The sequence below is a fragment of the Thermobia domestica genome, chromosome 12 (assembly GCF_964235325.1).
Source record: "Thermobia domestica chromosome 12, izTheDome1.hap1.1, whole genome shotgun sequence".
In the NCBI taxonomy this organism is placed as follows: Eukaryota; Metazoa; Arthropoda; class Insecta; order Zygentoma; family Lepismatidae; genus Thermobia; species Thermobia domestica.
In genome coordinates, this window is record NC_137465.1 from 228,872,311 (window position 1) to 228,893,123 (window position 20,813).

Here is a 20,813-nt window from a genome sequence, read left to right on the forward strand (position 1 = left end):
CGGATCCCTTTTGAATCGTCCAAAGATAGCTGCGAAAATCGTTTTCGCATTTGCTTTTGGTTGGCAGTCTGCAAATGCATCACCCATCTTACGCAGAGCTTTCGCATCCCTAGTTCTTAGTGCAAGATGTTTCGCATCCGTTCTTTCGATATCCCCACACTCTCAGCTATCTTACTCAGCTTCACTCGCCTGTCGTTCAACACGATATCATGCACTTTTTCGATTGTTTCCGGTCTTCCTTCGAGAGATGTGCGACCACGTTTGAATTCAGCTGCCTACTTTTTAACGGTTGACATGGAAGGAGCCGAGTCCCCTTAAGAGCCTGCCTTACTAAAAATAATACAAAATTGACCATTTTTCTTTTGCTTGTTTTCCATAAGTAAAAAGAGATAATGAAATGCTACTTACCACAATCATAGATAATGTTATTTTACAACAGAAAATATGAACCTGAAGAATTTTCAGTATTGCTATCCATAGATATTACAGCGTTGCCAGTAGAGGAACGAACTCAACTGCATTTGGTTACGTATGATGTTGTTTTACTTTCCTGTGAGCTACTTTTTAAATAATAGTTGTATTTAGTTTGCAATTAACAAAAGAGTTTTAACATGCAGTTATTAAAACTAAATAATAATGTTATTTAAGAAGTAGTGTACAAGAAACCAAAATAACATGATACGTAACCAAATGCCGTCGAGATCTTCCTCTAGTCGCTGCTTTAACTTAGATTTTATGGGTGTTGTTTTTTCTAGCAACACTAAAAATGCCTCAGGTTCATATTTTCTGTTGTGGAATAACATTATCTAAGATTGTTGTAAGTTGTATTTCATTATTTTTAGTAAGTCAGGCTCTTTAACTTTAGTCAACTTGCCTGGAAACTACCGGAAGACTTAGCATCGCTTGGAACTTCAGCTTGAAGAAGTGGACTTGTAAATTTTACCATCTTATCCGATCATATCGACGAGAACGACTGCGAATTCAGTGAGTGACTCTGTAATTAATTCGAAAAGGCTGTGCAGTAAGCAGGGTTTGCCCAAGTGGGCCCAGCCCGAAAAATCCTACCGGGTTTTTTCGGGTTGGACTCACCTGAAAAAAAAAAAAAAAAAAAAAAAAAACTTTAAAACCCACCTGGGTTTTTGAGCTTTTGTTAGTTTATTATCGGAACAACTAAGGCGATCCCATTGAAAGTGACTTTTATCAGATTTTGGACTTTCCTTAGGCGAATTAGTTGCTTTCATGTTAGAGTATTCAACAACATTCAATGTTAGACCTATATAAAGTTCTGAATGCATTGAATGAATAAAAAGGCTTACCTTAGCTTCAGATAATTATAGAACAAATTAATGATGGATTGTATTTATAGCCTATTTGAAGTAAAATATGCAATTTTATATTTTAGAAAATACTTTCCGTGAGTAGTGTGCTCGGCGACGCCGTGGGACGTTATCCCTCATACATTTGACGAGTTTAAGGCCATAGGTTCCTGTATCACCAGTAAATATGTAAATAAATTAGTAAAGCTATTAGTATTATTTCATAAATTAGCTGGTAACGCAAGTATTCTTTAGTAAAATGTGGCTTTCCAACAACAACAGTTTAGTTACGTCATTAGTTACTGCTCTTCAAATAAGCATTCTAAAGAATCAACACTAGCAGTAGCGTAAACATTATTGTCAAATTTAAGAAGCTTAATGCTCGGCGTTCCGAAGACTATGTAACCCTACTATTTCAAGTGCTGAATTTAAACTTCAATACTAGTGGAAGTGTCGATGTACAGTAAAGAAAGTTGAATTTTCGGGGAAAACCCGTCATGAAAAAGTGCTCGGTAAATTCCCGCAATTAAACGCACAAAGGACTGGAAGTGAATACTTCAACAATAAAACTATTTATTTTAAGCCTAAAGATATTTAAATTCATTTAAGACATTTACTTTATAAAATAGGAATTATCTCTTGTTAATTGTTTTAAATTCATTTTCGACAAAGAACCGTCTTGCTAGTGCTAGGGAAAGTTCCTTAATTGAACGCGCAATATATCGGGAGTGAACCTCAACAATAAAACCATTTATTTTATGCTGGAAAATATTTGCCATATAAGATGTTTTGAAACATTTATTTTATAATACATGAATTATATCTTTGTTTTAAAATAATATATTTGGTATTCATACTGTATTTGGCGAACGTTACTGAGGCTCCTGGAATGATTCGATCTACATTTGTTTGTTTGTCTGCCTGTACCACACACATATTACAGGTTACAACTTTCGGTCTTTTAAGTTTAAATTTTCAGGGTACAAGCACGAGACACACTAAAATTCCTGCATAGATTTTGGCGGCATACGGACGTAAAATTGAAATTGGCGGTTTTTTTTTTTTTTTTTTTTTTTTTTTTTTTTTTTTTTTAAATAGCAGGTATGTACATTGCAAAGCACAATTTTCGGTCTTTTAAAAACAAATTTTCAGAGTAGAAGCACGAGACACTCTAAATTAGCTGTTTATGTATTTTAGTGGCGGTCCAATGTAAAATTTCAAAATGGTGACCATTTTTCAACTAGCCTGTATCCACGCTACAGGGTGCAATTTTCGGACTTTTAAGTTGAAATTTTGAGGGTAGAAGTAAGAGACATTCTAAATTTGTTGTATAGATTTTCTCGGCGATTCAATATAAAATTTTAAAATGACGGCCATTTTTTCAAAACAGTAGTGAACAGAAAATTGTTTCTAGTTGCGACAATGACAATCCTGAAATATAAATCACATTTTAACACTTTTACCCCAAAGACATTGATATATTTCGAAAAAACCCAATAAAACCAGAAAATACCCAAAAAAAAACCATATGGGCCCAGCTGGGTTGTGTTTTTTTAAATACCCGGTTTTTTTCAAACCCTGGCAGTAAGTGTTATATGAGATTTTTAGCCACCCGAAAAAAATCATTTCACGTGAAATATATCAAACCGATTAATGTACGAGTACAGTATCAAACTTACATGGTATGTAATTATTATTATCGTTAGTCCGTTTGCATGTATGTAAATTTTTGAAAGTTGTAATTTTGGCGTATGTAATATTTAATTGCATGTATTAATTTTCTTGATCAGTTTATTAAAATTTCAATACATAAGTTGTGGTACTTTTGCCAAACCTTCGTTTACACTAATTTACGGCGCTTGCGTCTAAAATGCACCAACCGCAGCTGCGGTAGAGGCTAGGCACGAGCGTGACGTGATCTGGTTGTGATTAGCTGGAAAAGGGAGAGAGAGATGGAGAAAGGAATAATCAGTGAGGAATACAAGAATAGTCAAGAGTGGTTACTCTACCGAATTAAAACTAGTTTATTTATGTCAATGAGAATGAGTCACAACCAACCACGATCACAAAACAATGCAAAAGAACAAATCAACCTGTTCTAGGTGGCCACTAAAATGCCCGAAGCTTTTGAGGAGCATCGAAATCAATCGTAACTCTCATTTTAAACACGAGTGAGTCGAATACAATTAAACAATTCTAACATTCATGTCAGATGAACTATGGAAAGAGTAGAAGTTTGGAACTTCAACATATTCATAATAATTCTTAAAATACGTTTATTTTTTATGATTTCGCCCATACCTTTCATCTAACCACGTCCGGGTAGGGCAAAGCTGGTAGGCCCGTGCGGCAGCGCGGTGGTGCATCCTTAGAGTGCAGGCGCGTCAGTGACGGTATGTGTGGGCGTAAGTAGAAACATTGTGTTCCTGATGTTACTGAATATCTTACTCCTGGAAAAGCTTAAATAGTAGGGTGGGGTAAATAAGGTTAGTGCTTGTATGTTGCATTTATAGGTACCGTGATGGAGGGAGTGTAATAGTAATAGGATAGGGGTAGAGGATGTGGGAAAAATAATATGTCGAAAATGACCGTATAGTTTTCGAGATCGGCAAGCTGTTTGGTACTAGTCCTGATGACATGTAGGCCCAAGTTTAGGCAAGAAGGGAAATGTCAGCTGACCCGGAAATTCACAGGGGCACCGCTCAAGTGCTTACCTTTTGTTGTATTTTACTAATTTCTTTACCCGCTTCGATATTCGTCTGAGAGGGGGGGGGTTGCATTGGTGGTAGTAGAGGGTCAAAATGTATGCATGAAAATAAAGGACAAAACCGCGGACGGCAGATATTAGTGTCTGATTCATAGTGTTTAGGGTTGTTCAGACGAATAGTAAGACTCTCGATGTCGTTGAAGTTCATCTTAGGGAAAAATGGTTGGGTAAATGAAAAGTGACGTGCCAAAAATTTCCGATATTAGTGTGGAATCCATTGTTTTCGGAATCGTCAAGCTAATTGATGACAGCCCTGATGACGTTTAAGCAGGGTTGGCTGGTTTATACCAAGGTTTAAACCAGCTGTTTATATATATATATATATATATATATATATATATATATATATATATAACAACTGGTTTAAACCAAAAAAACTAAAAAACGCTCGTAAAAGTGTAAGTGTTTGTAAAATGTTGATGAACACACATTTGTTGGTTATATTGTTTCACTCCCGTATATTATTCGTATTATATTCAGACCTAAATTCCCCATTCATTACTCAAAGGGATTATACCAGAAAAGCATTTATTTTTTCTTTTTTTCTTATATATATATAAGTTTATGAATGTTTCTCTTGTGATTTTCTTATAGTTTTTTTTTTCTTTTTTTTTGTTATGGAATTGCAATTAATGTAAAATTCTAAATATTGTTTCATTGTAATAATGTTTACTATTGATAACATATATCGAAATGCCATACTTTTTTGGAGGGGGTCATACAAACTCCACGAGAGGCATTTATTGAAATCAGAAGTGTTTTTGGTATCTATTTATATATATAAATGGGTTAAAGCCAAAGAGAACTCAAATAATTCGTATCTTTATTCACTTTTCTTACTGATATACAAATTAAGTCGTATTTCTTTAACGGACTAATAAAAGTCGTAGTGAACTAAGTTGGACTATATTAGTTCTTCTGTGGTCTGCAGTATTTTGAAATTGTCCGTATGTAATACTGTATAATGGTTTCACTTGTGCAACTGTTTATCTTTTTGTCCTTCTGAAATGACTCTTGACAATTATATTAACAAGTATGTAAAGATTAGTACAACGTATTTTATCAGGAGTCCTTCGTAAGTAAGTCGGCAGACGTATCACATTTGCGGCCAATTAGTCCCAGTTTCGAGTTCAAATGGAGGACAGTTTCTCTCGGATGTAAGCCGAGAAGCGGTTTGGCTTCCGCTTTAATCTTATGTAACCCCTTCCAACATAACCCCGTTGTTGCATAATAGACCCAAAGCGAAACAAACTTATTTCTGTCCATATGTGATATAAATACATAGAGCAAATTATTTAGACAAAAAACTTTTTTTTCCGATAAAAACCATGGTTTTCGCCAACCTTGCGTTTAAGTCGAAGTTAAAGGGGAAAAAAGAAAAAAGGACATGACAGATTACATGTGAATCGATAGGCACAGCACCGAAAGGTTTGCTCTTACGTATTTATTTATTTCACTCATTTCTTTACCGTCAAATACGATATATTGCACAAACTTCATCCTCGTGCGAAGAACGGGTATTTCAACTTGTATAAAATAAATTGAAGGGCTTAGGGAGTATAATCATTAAATTGAAATAAAATAGGGGGTATACTTATTAAATTACGAAGAATTTTTCAAAGGGCTTAAACATATAATCAGTTCTGCAAACTCCTTCACGAGGAGATGTTGCCGCGGTGGCTCAGTGGTAGAGTGTTCCCCTCTGGTGCATGGAGTCCTTGGTTCGATCCCAACTCGCGCCAAGTGAACTTTGTGGTGGACAAACACTGTGTGGGTTCTCCCGTTTCCTCCCACTTTCTTCATTCCACCATTTTCACTCATTTCTCATCATCACTGTCTCCTTTAGCCTAGCCGGAATAACCGTGGAACATCAAACTTAAAAGATGGCAGTTTCCTTCACGAGGAAAAAATGGATTTAATGGATATGTGCAGAATATTAAAACAAGAACACTTCCAGAACACTGTCTTTATTTTACTAAAACTCAGGGACAAAAACAGTCATCCCTGTTTTAAAACTGTTTATATTAAGACGTAAAAAGCACAAAACTAACTTTTTTAAGTTTACACATACTGAAAGAACTGTGCGAAATCGTGACAACCGAAGTAGGGAACATGAGTGAAAAGAAGGCCTTGAACATCCATAATTACTAAACTATGTAAAATTAGGGATAAGGCTACTCAGATTTCCGCTGGGGAGGAATTTCAATACGCTGTGAGTAAAAGTAGTACTTCGAAAATACTAGGAGTCCATATTAAAGACGGTAAGGATATAGCCCCTGGGGGAAATCTTTTAGCTTCGAGAGGGTGGAAGGATTCTCGCCCGGGCCACCTTCTGAAATCATTACTACCTCCAACTTCTAGTTCAGTGAGTAATTTCGTAGGAAATACACGTTAATTACATATGAATTACTGTAATTAATTTTCAGACTTCTGACAATAGTGTCACGTTATTTATCCCAGTAAACTATTAGTAGGAGGAGTTTTTCAGAAATGTTTAGTAGGGGTTTCTTTGACCATCCAGGATTTGACATCTAGACTGGAATTGGATTTAAGAAAGAAAGGGTAAAAAAATATCAAAAAGATAGTTCTAAAGTTTAATACGTAAAATGCGCATTGCCAGAGTAAAACTCCCACCAGCCGTTACTCGTTTATGATTGATTTTATTTTTCATTTTAAGAATACGTTGTCAAAAGTTTGTAGAAAGTTCTAAGTATTCCTTTTCTTATTTTTTAGGCAGCAGAAGACAGCCAGAATGTCTTCGCGGGAAAAAAGTATTGACAATGAGTTACTCTCACAATTGGAACAGCTCACTCTGCAGTCTGGAAGGAGGCAAGTTGAGACGACGAATGCTTCAGACAATAGGCCAATCAGTGAAGGGGAGTTGGAAGTGTTGGAGTGCCCGTTTACATGGGAACCAAGCCACATTCCACCAGAAGACACTCCGGATCAAATGATTCGAAAGATTTCCGAGAAGTTAGAAGAGACAAAAGAAGGCGATAAACTCAATTGGAGACAATATGTCGATACTTTAGCCTTATGTTACGAGTATCACCGTAAGAAAGATTATAAAAGAGCTTTGGAACAGGCTGACGAATGCCATCAAATACTGAAAGAAAATATCGACAATGAAGCTTTTGAAGATATACAGACTGCGGCAATTCATGTGTTATTGGCTTCCAAAGTTTTTGTGTACGTTTCTAGAAAGGAAATTCCGAAAGCGAGATCGCTTTTGAAAAAGATAACTTCATATGAAGACATGAGTAAAAAAGAACAAGCTGGCATCTGGGGTATAAAAGCCGCACTTCATATGGAGTATGGGTACAAGGGGACAAAGGAAGCTGTAGGTTTCAGCAAAATGGCTATCTCACTTAATCGTAACGAAGCTTTCTGGCATTTCTTGCTTGGGAAGTGTCTGGGCAGAATCCGCCGAATTGAAAGTAGACTTGATATTCCATCGACTGAAGAACTGAATTCCTTGGAAACAGCACTTGATCTGAATCCGAGTCCACAGTTTATAATCTTCACTGCAGAAGCCTATAGAGAAGCTGCGTTTCGAGCTTTTTCTATGTATAGAAATAATCTCGGCGCTTTAAAACCAGTTCTAGCTCAGCTGAACAAGAAATCGGCTCAGTTCTATAAATTAGCGCTCGAAAAAAATGGTGACTGTTCTCACATGAATGTGAGATGCGCCAAGGGTTTCCTGAGATTGCCTTATCCTTATAAAGATCCATCACTTGGGAAGAGATGTCTTGATAAAGCTCTTAGACTTGCTCCAAACAATGCAATGGCTCATCACGAATCTGGATCATATTATGAGCATCAAGTAAATGATGCGAAAAGAGCAATGGAATGTTACGAGAAAGCAGGGAAGTTGGGTGCTTTTGGGGCATATATGGACCTCTTCAGATTGCGACATGCGATATTTAAACTATACAATCCTATCCAAGATCTAGAAATGCTATTAGGAAGATTTCAGGAGAAACCAAGACAGTTAGAAATACGGGTGCAGATGGCTTCTTACTATTTGTTCCTTAAGAACGATCTTTTCTCTGCTGCAAAAATATGGAATGATGTTCTGGTTCATACACCTGATGTCCCCAAATTAAGTGTAAGTATTAGCAAGTTTAGTTTTTAAGGCTACACAAGTATACGTAGAGTAGGATACTAAGGATATTTAATATTTCCTTTACGTATAGTGTATATGTAAAGATGAAATTGAGTCCCATTTTTTCGAAAGCAATATGTATATTTTCTGAACCAAGTGTTACTTATTTCGTACTTATATGTACAGCTTCAACAAACTTCTTCGCTATTTTTCCTTAAATCAGTACCTTTCGTTGAAAACTTGTTACTAAAAATAGTTCTCAGTTTTCTAATGTAAAATTGTTTAATGACAATTGTGACTGCATTATGTTTCCTAATTCAGTAAGACTTTCCTTAAAAGGAGGAGGATCATCATCATCACCACCACCATCATCATCATCACCACCACCACCACCACCACCACCATCATCATCATCATCATGATCATCATCATCATCACTATCATCATCACCACCACCATCATCACCACCACCATCATCATCATCATCACCATCATCATCATCACCATCATCATCATCATCACCACCACCACAGAAAGTTAATTACGCTGTCAGCCTTCAGAGTACTTTCTTTACATCTAAATGTACTTGTCCTATCATCTTATCTATTTCTGAAATATCATAATGTTTTGAAGGCTTGTTGAGAATACATATCATAGCATTGCTAAGGTTGCTATCAGATCAGAATGAAACACACATCCGTGAAACTATTTTTCACTTCAGAAAACCTGAGAACATCACATGAAGCAAGATAAGATAAGGTGAGTGGGTCATGATAAAAAATCCCAGTTCGTCAACAGCATCGTGAGTCGTAACAGCGTATTGCGCTAGAACGTTGTCTTGGTTCAGAATACACTCGCTGTTGATGTCGCTTTGCCGCAGTTTTTCTTTACAGCTGACTTTTCAGGGCTTGCGCGTAATATTCTCCGAGTATAGTTTTCGCCCGTGGAACAACATGGTCGTAAAAAATATTTTGGTTATTGAAGAAGCAGAGAAAATATTCTTACATTTCTTTGAACCTTTAGTTGAATTATGGATTAGTTAAAATAATGAAACCAGCTCTCACCACGTGTAATAATTGATACAAACTCAATTTGCGCTTTAGGCAATATTTTTGCATTGGCAGCATACCTGGACCTAATTGCATGTGGGATATCCACTTCTCTGCTACTTTCGTGTATTCCAAACAGTTTCTTACTCCATTGAGTCTAATGGAAACAATGGTCTCTGCGGAAATCAGCACTACATCTTCAGTTCCTCGATGGTGATCTTCAGTTCTTCCTCAGCATTATGTCGATGGTGTTAATGTTAATTTGTGTTGAAGTGGTGGACAACCATCAATTTTGTTGTGAATTTTCCACACTGTCGCGTCTCAAAATTCATTGTGCTAGACGGAGACTTGCATTCAATTCCCTCTGGGAGAGCATTAAATTTTGCGATGGTTCGGATTCCACCTTAAACTGAAATTCACGTCTAGTATAGCCTCGGTGCTAAAATAGGACGCTAAAAGTTCAACAAACAAACAAACAAACAAAGACGCACCAGAAGAGCACTGTTTCCATAAGTTTCTTTTAACACTAAGTTTCAGTGGCGATTTTCAGTCTGACGCAAAATTTGATAGCTGGCCTTATGCCTTATTATCCGTGTTGAATACCAGTGACATGTATTTAGTTGTCTAGTTAAACACTGAATTAGTGGATTACTTTACAAATACATGAAAACAATTACAGATATGTTATTACAGTACAACACAAACACACGTTAAACCCGTCTCTGTGCTTTCTATTGAAGGAGTCTCGTTATTTTCTTAAATGCTTCTGTTGATGACATTTTTTTCTAGGAACCAATTGTGAAAAGCTTGCTTTACACCTGAGAGAGCATGTGCTGTACTAAATAGAATTATGAGAATATTTTTCTATTTTCTTCATTGCCTTCAGAAAACACCCGATGAATATTAAGAGAATAAATGAAGAAATATCGATACACATTTACTTAATGTTGTTGCTAGAGGCTTTAAAAACTTATAGAAAAATTGAATCTTTTTTTTTTTTGGTGTATATATATATATATATATATATATATATATATATAAAACGACACATGTCAAATTTTGTCAGACACGAAATTAACGACAATATCGTGTTTGCTACGCGTAGATACACAATTTGCGAGACATCTGCACCTGTCAGGCTGTCTATACTTGGTATATTATAAATAAATACATGTTTTTGGAAAAAGTATACTATGTATTATAGTTTTTCTCATAACGCATTTTTTCTGACATGTGTCGTTTTACAAAAAAAAAAAAAAAAAAAATCTATTACGTAAGGTTGCAGTTTTACAAATTTCGAAGAATGGGCGCATATTTATTTGATATTTCAGCAGTCAGTCCCTATTAAGTGACGACCTCTCTCTCTCTCGACGGTTTTCAGTTGAGGAAGCGGTGGTCTCGTCTCGCCTGGTAGAAGTTTAATTCTATTTTGTTCCTGGTGTGTAGCCACATAAGATCAGAGATAATATTTAGAAATCCTAGTCATGTCATTTTGCCAGGAAGTGGAGTTTCTAACGGTCTACAAATTGTAGATTACTGATAAATGCATGTGGATGTTTTATAATTACCTTGTCCAAATTGTGTTTAGCTTCAGGTGTTATAAGTAAACTATCTGAAATGAAAATGAAGTAAATTTGAACTTCAGATTGCAGTGGTATATTTATATATATTAAACATTTAAATAAGAGGGAAGATGTGTTCCTATGGCGATTGAGTAGTACATAGATATCAGGTTTCTTCTCAAAAAGTTTCCTTATATTCCTAATAAATGGTGTCCTAACTACGTAGCCTTCCAAGAATTAAAGTGCATGAGACAACCAGTAATTATTTTTCGTGGCCTGACTTATAATTACGTTAGTATGAATTTTTTGTGGGTGTGTGATGTATATATATATATATATATATATATATATATATATATAGAAAGAGAGAGAGAGAAAGCTCTTGTTTCAGTTCTGATAACTATTTCAGATGTATCAAACAATGCACCCAAATTTTCGTCATAAGAGAATCCGACTGTGAGACTTCTGGATAGAGTACGCAGTCACAGCCCCTCGGATCAGGGAATCTAGGGGAACCATGTCCAACTGCGAGACGACTTGATTAGGTCTTCGCCATCCCGAGGCTATGGAAGTTAATTCTTGGAAAGTTTAGAGTTGGTAGAGGAAAATCCGACCACTGGGATTTCCTCGAGATGGAACTACAAAATTAAGTAGTTGACTAAGCAAGGATGAGAAATAAAAAGTGATTAACTTCAAAAGCAGCTGCTTATATGTTGTTTTCTTAGCTCGCAGGAGGAGTAAGGATGAAGCTTGAGTATGTTCTTAGGTTCCGGAGTTCTTTTTCATTCTCGAACTAGAATTCTTCCAAAAATTAGTACAGTAGAGCGTCGATTATCCGAACGTCGGTCAACCGAACGACCGCTTAACCGAACTGTGTACTCGCTCGCACCTGTTACTCTCCCACCCTACCGTCCATCATCCCCCTCACTCCCAAACCAAGTTTCCCACAGTAGTCGCCGCACTGAGCCACCGCTGGCGGAACATTGCTTCTAATGGGGCCTTCATAAGGCGCTGCTGACCGGCCAAGCCGCCAGTCGCTGTGTTTCAACAATCAGCACTCTTCTGTCGGTTTGGCACTGGCTGTAGAAGTACAGTCCAGTCCAGTACAGTGCAGTACAGTACAGTACAGTACAGTTCGATTATCCGAACAAACCAGTTTTCCGAATACCCATGTCCCCCAATTACTTCGGATAATCGACGCTCTACTGTACTTCAAAATATGAATAGGAAAGAATTATAACAAAACATCAGATTATATATATGTAAATGTGTGTGTGTTACTAAATATGTAACGCATGATATAGTCAGGTCCGTATTTATATATTGTGCGCCCCTGTGCTGTAAATAATTTGTCCTCCCCCCCCCCTCCGCAGCCCGCACAAACTTATCTCTCAAACAAGGAAACAAGCCATGATTTTGCGAACATACCAGCTCTTGTTGAGTAGCAGTTTGGGTATTCCAAGTTACAAAAGTTACAACGTAATTTTAAATGATCTAATTCTCTCAGTGATGATTATGATGTGGTGATCTTCCCGGAGGTTCCTGGGCAAGGTGAACCGATGGTAGTTTGCCGTTACCTTCCATGGGATGATGATGATGTACTAAGGACGGGGCCTACAACTTAACTTGGGATCCGAACCACTTATGTCCTCACTGGAAATCGAACCTGGAACTTCTTGATTGCAAGGCAACGAGCTTAACCATTCATCCATTGGGGACACATTCTCTCAATACTGGCATGTAATTTATTCATGTAGGTTTTAATTTACTATTCGGAGAAAGTGCATTCTATTAATTGTTAATCAACCGTTATGTTATTTTTATCGATATATCTGTACGTGAGAGTATGAAGTGCGTAAGTCACAAATCTTTGTTTTCCACAAAACAGCAAGAACACTTACTTACGCACTAAATACATATTGGACATGCTACATTAATACTTGGTTGATTACGTCATCAATCCGTAGAGTACAAAATACAACCGACCATTCGTTGCAGACCTCTGAAAGATATACAAAACTGGCTTTAGCTCATTTTCGCCAAAATTGGACTTACGCACTTCATGCTCCCAGGTACAAATATTAAAATGTTAGATTTATATGTTTGTCCGCAATCCTTTCGATAATGAGATCTCGAAAACCATAAGTGATAAAAGCGTGCCGTTTTCACTGGTCGATTCCAAAGTTTGTGTATATTGTCCAGGTCTCATTCAAATTTTCAAAACCCGTGCCGTTATTGTTCTATTCATTTTAGGGGCCGTTGTGAGCCCATAAGATTAACATTGTTGTAGGCCGAAACTACGGTGTTAGGCAACCAGTAGAGAAGTTACGTATGACGGGTTGACGGACATTGCAGGCGCTTTGCTTAAATCTGAATGGCAAAACCTATTGCATGCTGGGAACTTCAAAGGCCTCAAGAGACGCAATGAGGCGTACCTGGACGGATATGGATTTATTAGAAAAAAAGTATTTCCACTTGATATCGTGTTACTTCTACAAATTTACTACAAACTCATCGCAACATATATACATAGCAATTCACTTCCTTTGTGAGTCTGCTATCCTTTACTTGTGTGAATAAGGAGACATGCTCAGTGGAAAGGAAATTCATGGTCATAACAGAACGATACACTGAGTAGACAGCACAGGTTCAGCTAGAATTTCATAATATAACTTGAATTATGGTTGAATTTCTTAAATATTTACTCTTATCATTGTAATAGTAAAATATGGAATTTGAAAAAAAAATAGGCAGTGTTTTTGACATTGTTTATTTTAAACTTATCACATAATTAAAAATTACAGTGAGTTTAGTAAAAAGCATTTTATAAAACTTTATATGTAAAAAGAATACATTAGTTTACATAATGAGTGTGGATTCTTTCATATGTTTTTACGCTACTCGAACGAATAAGAGAAACTTTCCAAAGTATTTGCAAATACACTTGGGGTGGAAATAGGAGAAGATGGCTTTTTTTAAGCAGCTAATTAGTAACTAGTATAACTAGAGCGAATTAAACACATTAACATATTTTCTCGCACTTGCGCGGGACACTACAGGTTACTATTTTTAAAGATTACTTTATTATGAGTCTTTGAAAAATTTCAACATATTGCCGCGCCCTAAATTCTGCTGCCCTGTGCTCGAGCACAGAATAACACTTACCTAAATACGGACCTGGATATAGTTGTAAGATTTGGACAGCTAACTTGTATATAGCATTATAATTAACATAAACACGTTCAGTAATAACATTGAAAGTTGAAATTCTATATCACCATATTCCATGAAATAGCTTGTAATAGAGTTACATTTTTTAATATTTTTTTTTTTCAAACAGGTTCACAGGTGTACTTTCATGAAGATGCGAAAACCAGTCAACATATTTCAAGTGATGTACGATGAGATGCGTCTGGCTGTAAAAAAGGTATCAACCACTAGAGACGAGAGGGAACTTTATCGTGACCTAATACAGAAATCAAAGGAATTGAGTCCAGACGTTGATTCTGAGCCACCGAAACAATGGAAACAATTGGTCCAAATGGGTTTGCAGTAGCTGAAAAAGTATAGACAAAGGTAATATGAATCACTTAATACATTGTTGTAAGCTATTTGCCTTTAAACCCTAAGCAAATTGATTAACGCAGAATTTCTTAATCGTTCTAGTTGTCGATGAAGGTAACGAAAAATAACGGTTGCTAAATGTATGATACTGGTTTCACATACTTAACCCGTAACTGTTATGTATGGGTCAAAAATAAAAAGAATCACATGTTTTCAGTTCTGTTCGCCGTCCCTAGAGTGATCAAATTACTCCAATATGTGATATTCTTTTCATTTGACGTGAGTGATATGTCAAAACAACAGCAGTGTTGCCACCCTTACTCGATTTTGCCACCACATATAGTATGGGTCAGAAAAGACCATAGATACCTTCACGTAATATTTTGGAATTTATAGAATAGTGGCTGAAATACGTAGATAATGAATAACAAACTTGTAGTTCAGAATGATGATAAAGATGTCTCTGGTGCTCCTAACAAAGTTAGTGATCGCGAGTCAAACTCTGAAATTGAGATAAGTGACACGGAGGTTAAAGGTCAAGAAACTTACCCATGAAGTGAGAAAGTTCTAGAAGTAGTATTAGTGCTAGAAAAGGCGTTGCAAAGGATAATAAATGTAAGGGGCAGTCGAATGAAAACCGAACACCCTCCATCAAACATTCCTGGCAAAAGTTGGTAACATTACTGTTACTTTTTGATACTGCCATCTCTTGGGAAGAGAAATGCGTAGTGACAAGTCACAGGTACACACAGTTGTTCGTTTATTGCTCTATAGGTGAGCGTAGTGAAAAGTGTGTTCGTAAAGCATAGAAATGGAGGCAAACAAAGAAAAGCAGAGAGGTGTGGTTCTATTTTTGGTGGCGCAGGGAGTTGGGACACGCGAAACTCATCGTTGCATGTATGCTGTGTATGGCGAACACTGCATATCACTTGACAGGTGTGCAGGAGTGGCGTAATAGATTCTGAGAAGGACGCACATCACTGCAAGATGATTCGTGCCCACGACACGCCCATCGAGCTATTACCCCTGATGTGATTGTGCGGATTGAAGAACACCCGTAGCCACCAAAAAATGAACTACACCTCTCTGCTCTTCTTTGCTTGCCTCAATTTCTACGCTTGATGAACACACTTTTCCATACACTCACCTATAGAGCAATAAACGAATCTGTGAGTTGTCACTATGCATTTCTCCTTCCGAGAGATGTTAGTATCGATAAGTAACAGCAGTGTTGCTAACTTTTGCGAGGAAGGTGTTTGGTTTTCATTTCACTGCCTCTCATATTATTAAGGAGATAATAAGTTGCACATGTGTTGTAGACAATAAAATAAACGAACAGAATCATCACACGAAGAGTTTTTGGTATAGAATTAGAAAAATCTCTGGTAATGAAACACATGTATCGTACATTATTTATAAATTGAATCTTGGTTGAGTGTTAGCGTTCTTTTCAGCAGCGAGCCAATACGAGACGTAGGGGCCGATTAAATATTGACTGACTTGATCGCAACGCATCTTTTCTGTCAATTTACGACAATCAACGAGGCCGATTAAATATCATTCTTCCGCACCTTTGCAAAAATCAGTTCCCGCAAAATTTTTCTCTTCGTTGACGACGTGTTTGCGATTTTACTTTGCGTGGAATTAACATATCTATGTTAGTCAAATCCTAGATGAAAACTAGTAAATTTCTACAATTTTCCTTGCTCTTTACAAAAAATTTCACCAAACAGATAGCATGTTTATTCAGAAATTTTATTCTAAAATTCGGAATCAAGACTTTCAATATGATAAATTTAGTTTCAAGATCGCAAAATCTTACGAGTGAAATTACACAAATTCCGAAAAAAAATTAACGTTGTTTGTCGTAAATTGATCGCAAAGATGCGTTGCGATCACGTAAGTCAATATTTAATCGGCCCCGTAGACATACAGCTTAACGTGGGATCCGAACATGAGCTCCCTCCGAGAATCGAACCCGGTCTCTCATGCCAAAGTGGCTGTTCACATATTTGTCACATCGTAACGCAACGCCCAATCCCTTCTTTCTCTTTATTACGTAACGCTTTCTGACTTTTTTCACCAATTTTACTTATTTTATTACAATAAAAACTAATTTTAATAGCAGAACTTCTTATTACAAAATGCTTGTATTTTGAGTAAATTTGTAGTGCTTTTTTAGTCAGAAAATGAGAGTAACATAATAATATTTCAGTCTCTCGATTATCTCCACTCAAGACTACATGGCTTGTACCACAGCCCAGCTGTTGTGCTTGGACAATCCAGTGTTCATATATTGAGAACGCATTTTGATCACGTTTATTTTTTTAACTCTATAGTTTTTCTGTAGGTGCGACTTCAGTGTTCGAAGTGAAAAAAAGCAGAGGCGGCATGTTTTATTATAATTTTGACTCAACATTCCGGCTATTTAAACATTGTCTTGATCACTGAAAAACCAGAGACGGTATGTCCTCATTATTGAAAAACCAGAGCCGTTGTGGCATACCACCGCATACCGTCTCACTTCCACCACTGTGCGACTTCAATAACACACCAAGAATGAAAGAGCGAATGACTGAACCGGGATTTTCGGCACAACATGATGCATGTCCCGGGTTCGAGTCTCGGTCATCATTCAGTTTTTTTACTCTGTGTGTTATTGAATTCGCACGTACAGAGGATCTGGTGTGCAAAAAATTAGATTGTTTCCTTCTTTCCTAGTGTAATGTGTAAACTTGTACAATTTGTACATGTATTTCGTACACTAAACACAGTAAATACCTAAAGTTTGTATTGGGTTGGCAGCATTAATGAGTACATGTCAAGGATTATATATATTAGGTAATCTTGACAATCCGTATCATCTCGTATTAATTATACGTTTCTTTCTATAGCTCCGACTTTGTACGAATTACTTTCGTGGTGGAGGCCGCGGTGGCTCAATGGTAGAGCGTTCACCTCTGGTGCTAGGGGTCTCGGGTTCAAACCCTGCTCCCGCCAAGTGAACTTTGTGGTGGACAAACACCGTGGTCGTGGATTTTCTCGGGGTTCTCCCGTTTCCTCCCACTTTCTTCATTCCACAATTTCATTCATCTCTCATCATCACCGTCTCCTTTAGCCTAACCGGCATAATCGTGGGACGTAAAACTCAAAAATTTCATTTCATTTCATTTCATTTACATTCGTGGTGTTACATTAGCATACGTTTGTGCTACATGAACAGAAATTTGAGTGGTCTCACATTGAATCACGTTTCTCCCGTAAACAAAGCATACTTAGTAGGAATTTTTCGAATTTTTGCGAGTACTGTCTATTCAAAAAGTGTATGTTTACGACAAATATACAGGTAAAAAAAAAAAAAAAAAAAAAAAAAAATCATTTACGCAGAGGAATAAATATCTGAGGTAGTGAGAACCTTTATCAGAGGAGAAAAAGAGAAGGAAATGGTGATTCGGAAACTGTTTCTTTTCTCTAAGCTGTAATTCATATGAACTCATTGAGATAATATAAAGAACTAGAGATGCTCTTCCCTGTGTCGCAGTGTTGATTCGAGCATGCTCTCGATTGTAGCTTCGATTCGAGATAGTCTCTCCAAAGATGGCGTATTCCACAAGTTTCAGTCAGCTGTACCGTTTAGAAAATAACTTACACTTACTAATGGTACACATATGGTGGACTAATTATCTACATCTCTGCAATATATTGTATTACTTGTCATGTTTTTCAGCGCTCTGCTCTTGTGTATTTTGTTAAGCTTAATCCCTCTAATGGTGCAGATGTAAGCAAAGTGCAAGTTAAGAAAATCTGTGGAAGGCAAACTTGGAACAAGTGCCTGAAAATTACCGTAGATTTTGAACAATACCAAATGCTACAACCCTTTACATTATCCACTCTACGCTTTACGACATTAAATCGGAAATTATTATTTTTAAAATTAAATCGTAGCGCCTGTGATTTTTAACTAACAAATTCCATCATAATAAAAGTAATTATATTCGAAATATAAATTTTCAAGTTGGTAGAACCGTCCGCTAAAGTGAACGTGAACCCATTTTTCTTCAGAATATCGATAAATAGCCAGACACCAACTGGACAATAAGAGACACCAACTGGAAAAGGTCCAGTCTAAATTTATCAAATACTTGACGTACAAGACAACTGGAATCTATCCATATTATGAAAATTATCTAACATTAATAGACAACTTCTGTATCCCTACACTTGAACAAAGGCGAAATGTGACAGATTTGATTTTTCTCCTTAAAATAGTACAAAACGAATTTAATTGTACGGATTTCATATCAACATTAAATTTTCGTGTCCCGACACTTAAAACTCGTGCTAATAATTTTGGTCTGTTTTATTGAAAAAAAGCAAGGACCAACGTATTATTGAAATCACCAATTTGGAGAATGTGTCCTACTTATAACAAAATATGTATCAAACACAAAGAAATTGACATCTGCAATATGAACTCTATGTTTAAGAAAACTGTTGTAAATGTATTATGTAATACACCAACACTATAATTGGGCTTATGCCTGTTGTGTTGATGGCAAATAAATAAATAACGTGCAACTTGTATGCGAGATAGGCCTAGTGTTCCTTTTAACAGTGAGTGAGGATTATTTTATGCAGTAATTGACGTCAGTAGCAATTTTTAACGTAAGCAGAGTAGGCCTACTCCGTCCACATCCGAACAGTTGCCTTGCCAAGTGTCACAAAATACTTGTACGTTACATCATTGTGGCAAAATCTCCAACTCATAAACATATGGTTCAATAAATAAGCAGACTTAATAATAATTTGACATTTCTCTAGGTAGTAGTCTTTACGAGCCTTTTGACAGTGTAAATACAATGCATTTGCCTGCTTACCCAATGTTATTACAAATACACAACCACATTATATTATTGACTGCTACAGGGTAAAAGAAGAAAGAAAATGACTTACGTTTGATATATTAGGAAATTCCAAACAACGTTGATTTTTTTCGTCGTACAATTTTTTCCTAGGAGCACAGGCAATCAGCAATAAAACAGACATAAATTACTATGGAGCCTTACGTGAAAAGCACCTCGGCGGGTCGATTCGATATATGCGAGTTCGATACGATCAAAGATCTCGCATCAGGGCATATCTAGTTCTTTATATTATTTTTATGTATGAAGTATAGAGGCGTTCCAGGGAGCAAGAACGAACTCAACGAAATGCACTTTAAATCTTAATTTGGGGAGAATGCACTTTAAACTTTTGTCATAAGGGCTAACTCAACAGAATATTTTCGTATCAAATCATTATTATTAGAATTTCTGTTACTATTATTACTTTAAGTAAATTTAAAAAAAAATCCAATATTCTTACTATCCAGAATATCTTAATTGAAGTTCTTAAGGTATGCATTATTTTTTCTTTCTTTTAAAAGAAAAGTTATTAATTTAACGTCCCATCTTTTAAAAGAAAAGTTATTAATTTAACGTCCCACGTTATTGCCGTTTAAGCTGAAGGGATGGGTGAATAATGAAAGAGAATGTTATCTACCACATACTTGTGTGGTCTGGGTTCGAACCAGGAACTTCCTAGCACCAGAAATAAGGGGTCTACATTAGCCACCATGCCACCGTGACCACCATTAAAAATTCCTTGCGACATACTCTGAGAAGATATTTTCGGGTAATCAAGATGAACAGCGCTCTGCATCCAAATACTGGATTTTTTTAATAGGAGTTAACGTGTTTTGTTCATTAAAAAAATCCAATACGTACTGTAAAGTAACTGTTTAAAATAGCTCCTTGAATGTTCGTGGAGTGTTTTGTTTAAAGTCGTATTTACTGAATCTCCACCAGTCATTTCTTTGTGATCAAGGTGTACTTGATGTATATATTAAACGAGATGTTCACCTCTGGTGCTTGGGGTCCCTGGTTCGATCCCAGCTCGCGCAAAATGAACTTTGTGGTAGACTAACACCGCGCTCGTGGGCTTTCTCGGGGTTCTCCCGTTTCCTCCCACTTTCTTCATTCCACCATTTCTCATCATTTCATTTCATTTAAACAGAAAACAAGAATTCGTCGACTAGTTAACTACAATTCAGTAAAATATGGATAACCATGCTTTAATTGTGAGTCCGTTGAAACTTGCTCTTTTAACTCATAAGAAATATGTATTTTGATTACGGACTATGATGTGATAAACAGGAAAATTAAAAAAAATCTTGGGTGCTTAGTGTCTGGATAGATTTATGATCTCACGGTGAGTTAATGTTGTTTTCTTCCGGTTCGCCCATTCCTTCAGTTATATCACCACTTGTATCATTAAATCTTTTGAAACAGTTGATCCATTAATTGTTACTTTTCTTTCCACACTTTATTAAATATCAGATACAGCAAAACTGTCTTCAGCGGAATCGAAAGGGACTTGGAAAAATTTACGTTAAGGATAGGTTTTAGTTTT

General features: G+C 36.5%; 1 protein-coding gene across 2 annotated transcripts in view; it reads left to right on the forward strand.

The window, feature by feature from the left end:
* The window catches only part of LOC145667090 (uncharacterized), a 28,096-nt gene that overhangs the window by 5,278 nt on the left and 2,005 nt on the right, over positions 1–20,813 (forward strand). For both annotated transcript variants that reach the window (XM_081734810.1, XM_081734809.1), the window contains exons 2-3: positions 6,817–8,191; positions 14,140–14,375. In XM_081734810.1, coding sequence (XP_081590936.1) covers positions 6,836–8,191; positions 14,140–14,355 — 1,572 coding nt within the window. In that variant the 5' untranslated portion in view covers positions 6,817–6,835 and the 3' untranslated portion in view covers positions 14,356–14,375. The remainder of the gene's footprint in view (positions 1–6,816; positions 8,192–14,139; positions 14,376–20,813) is intronic.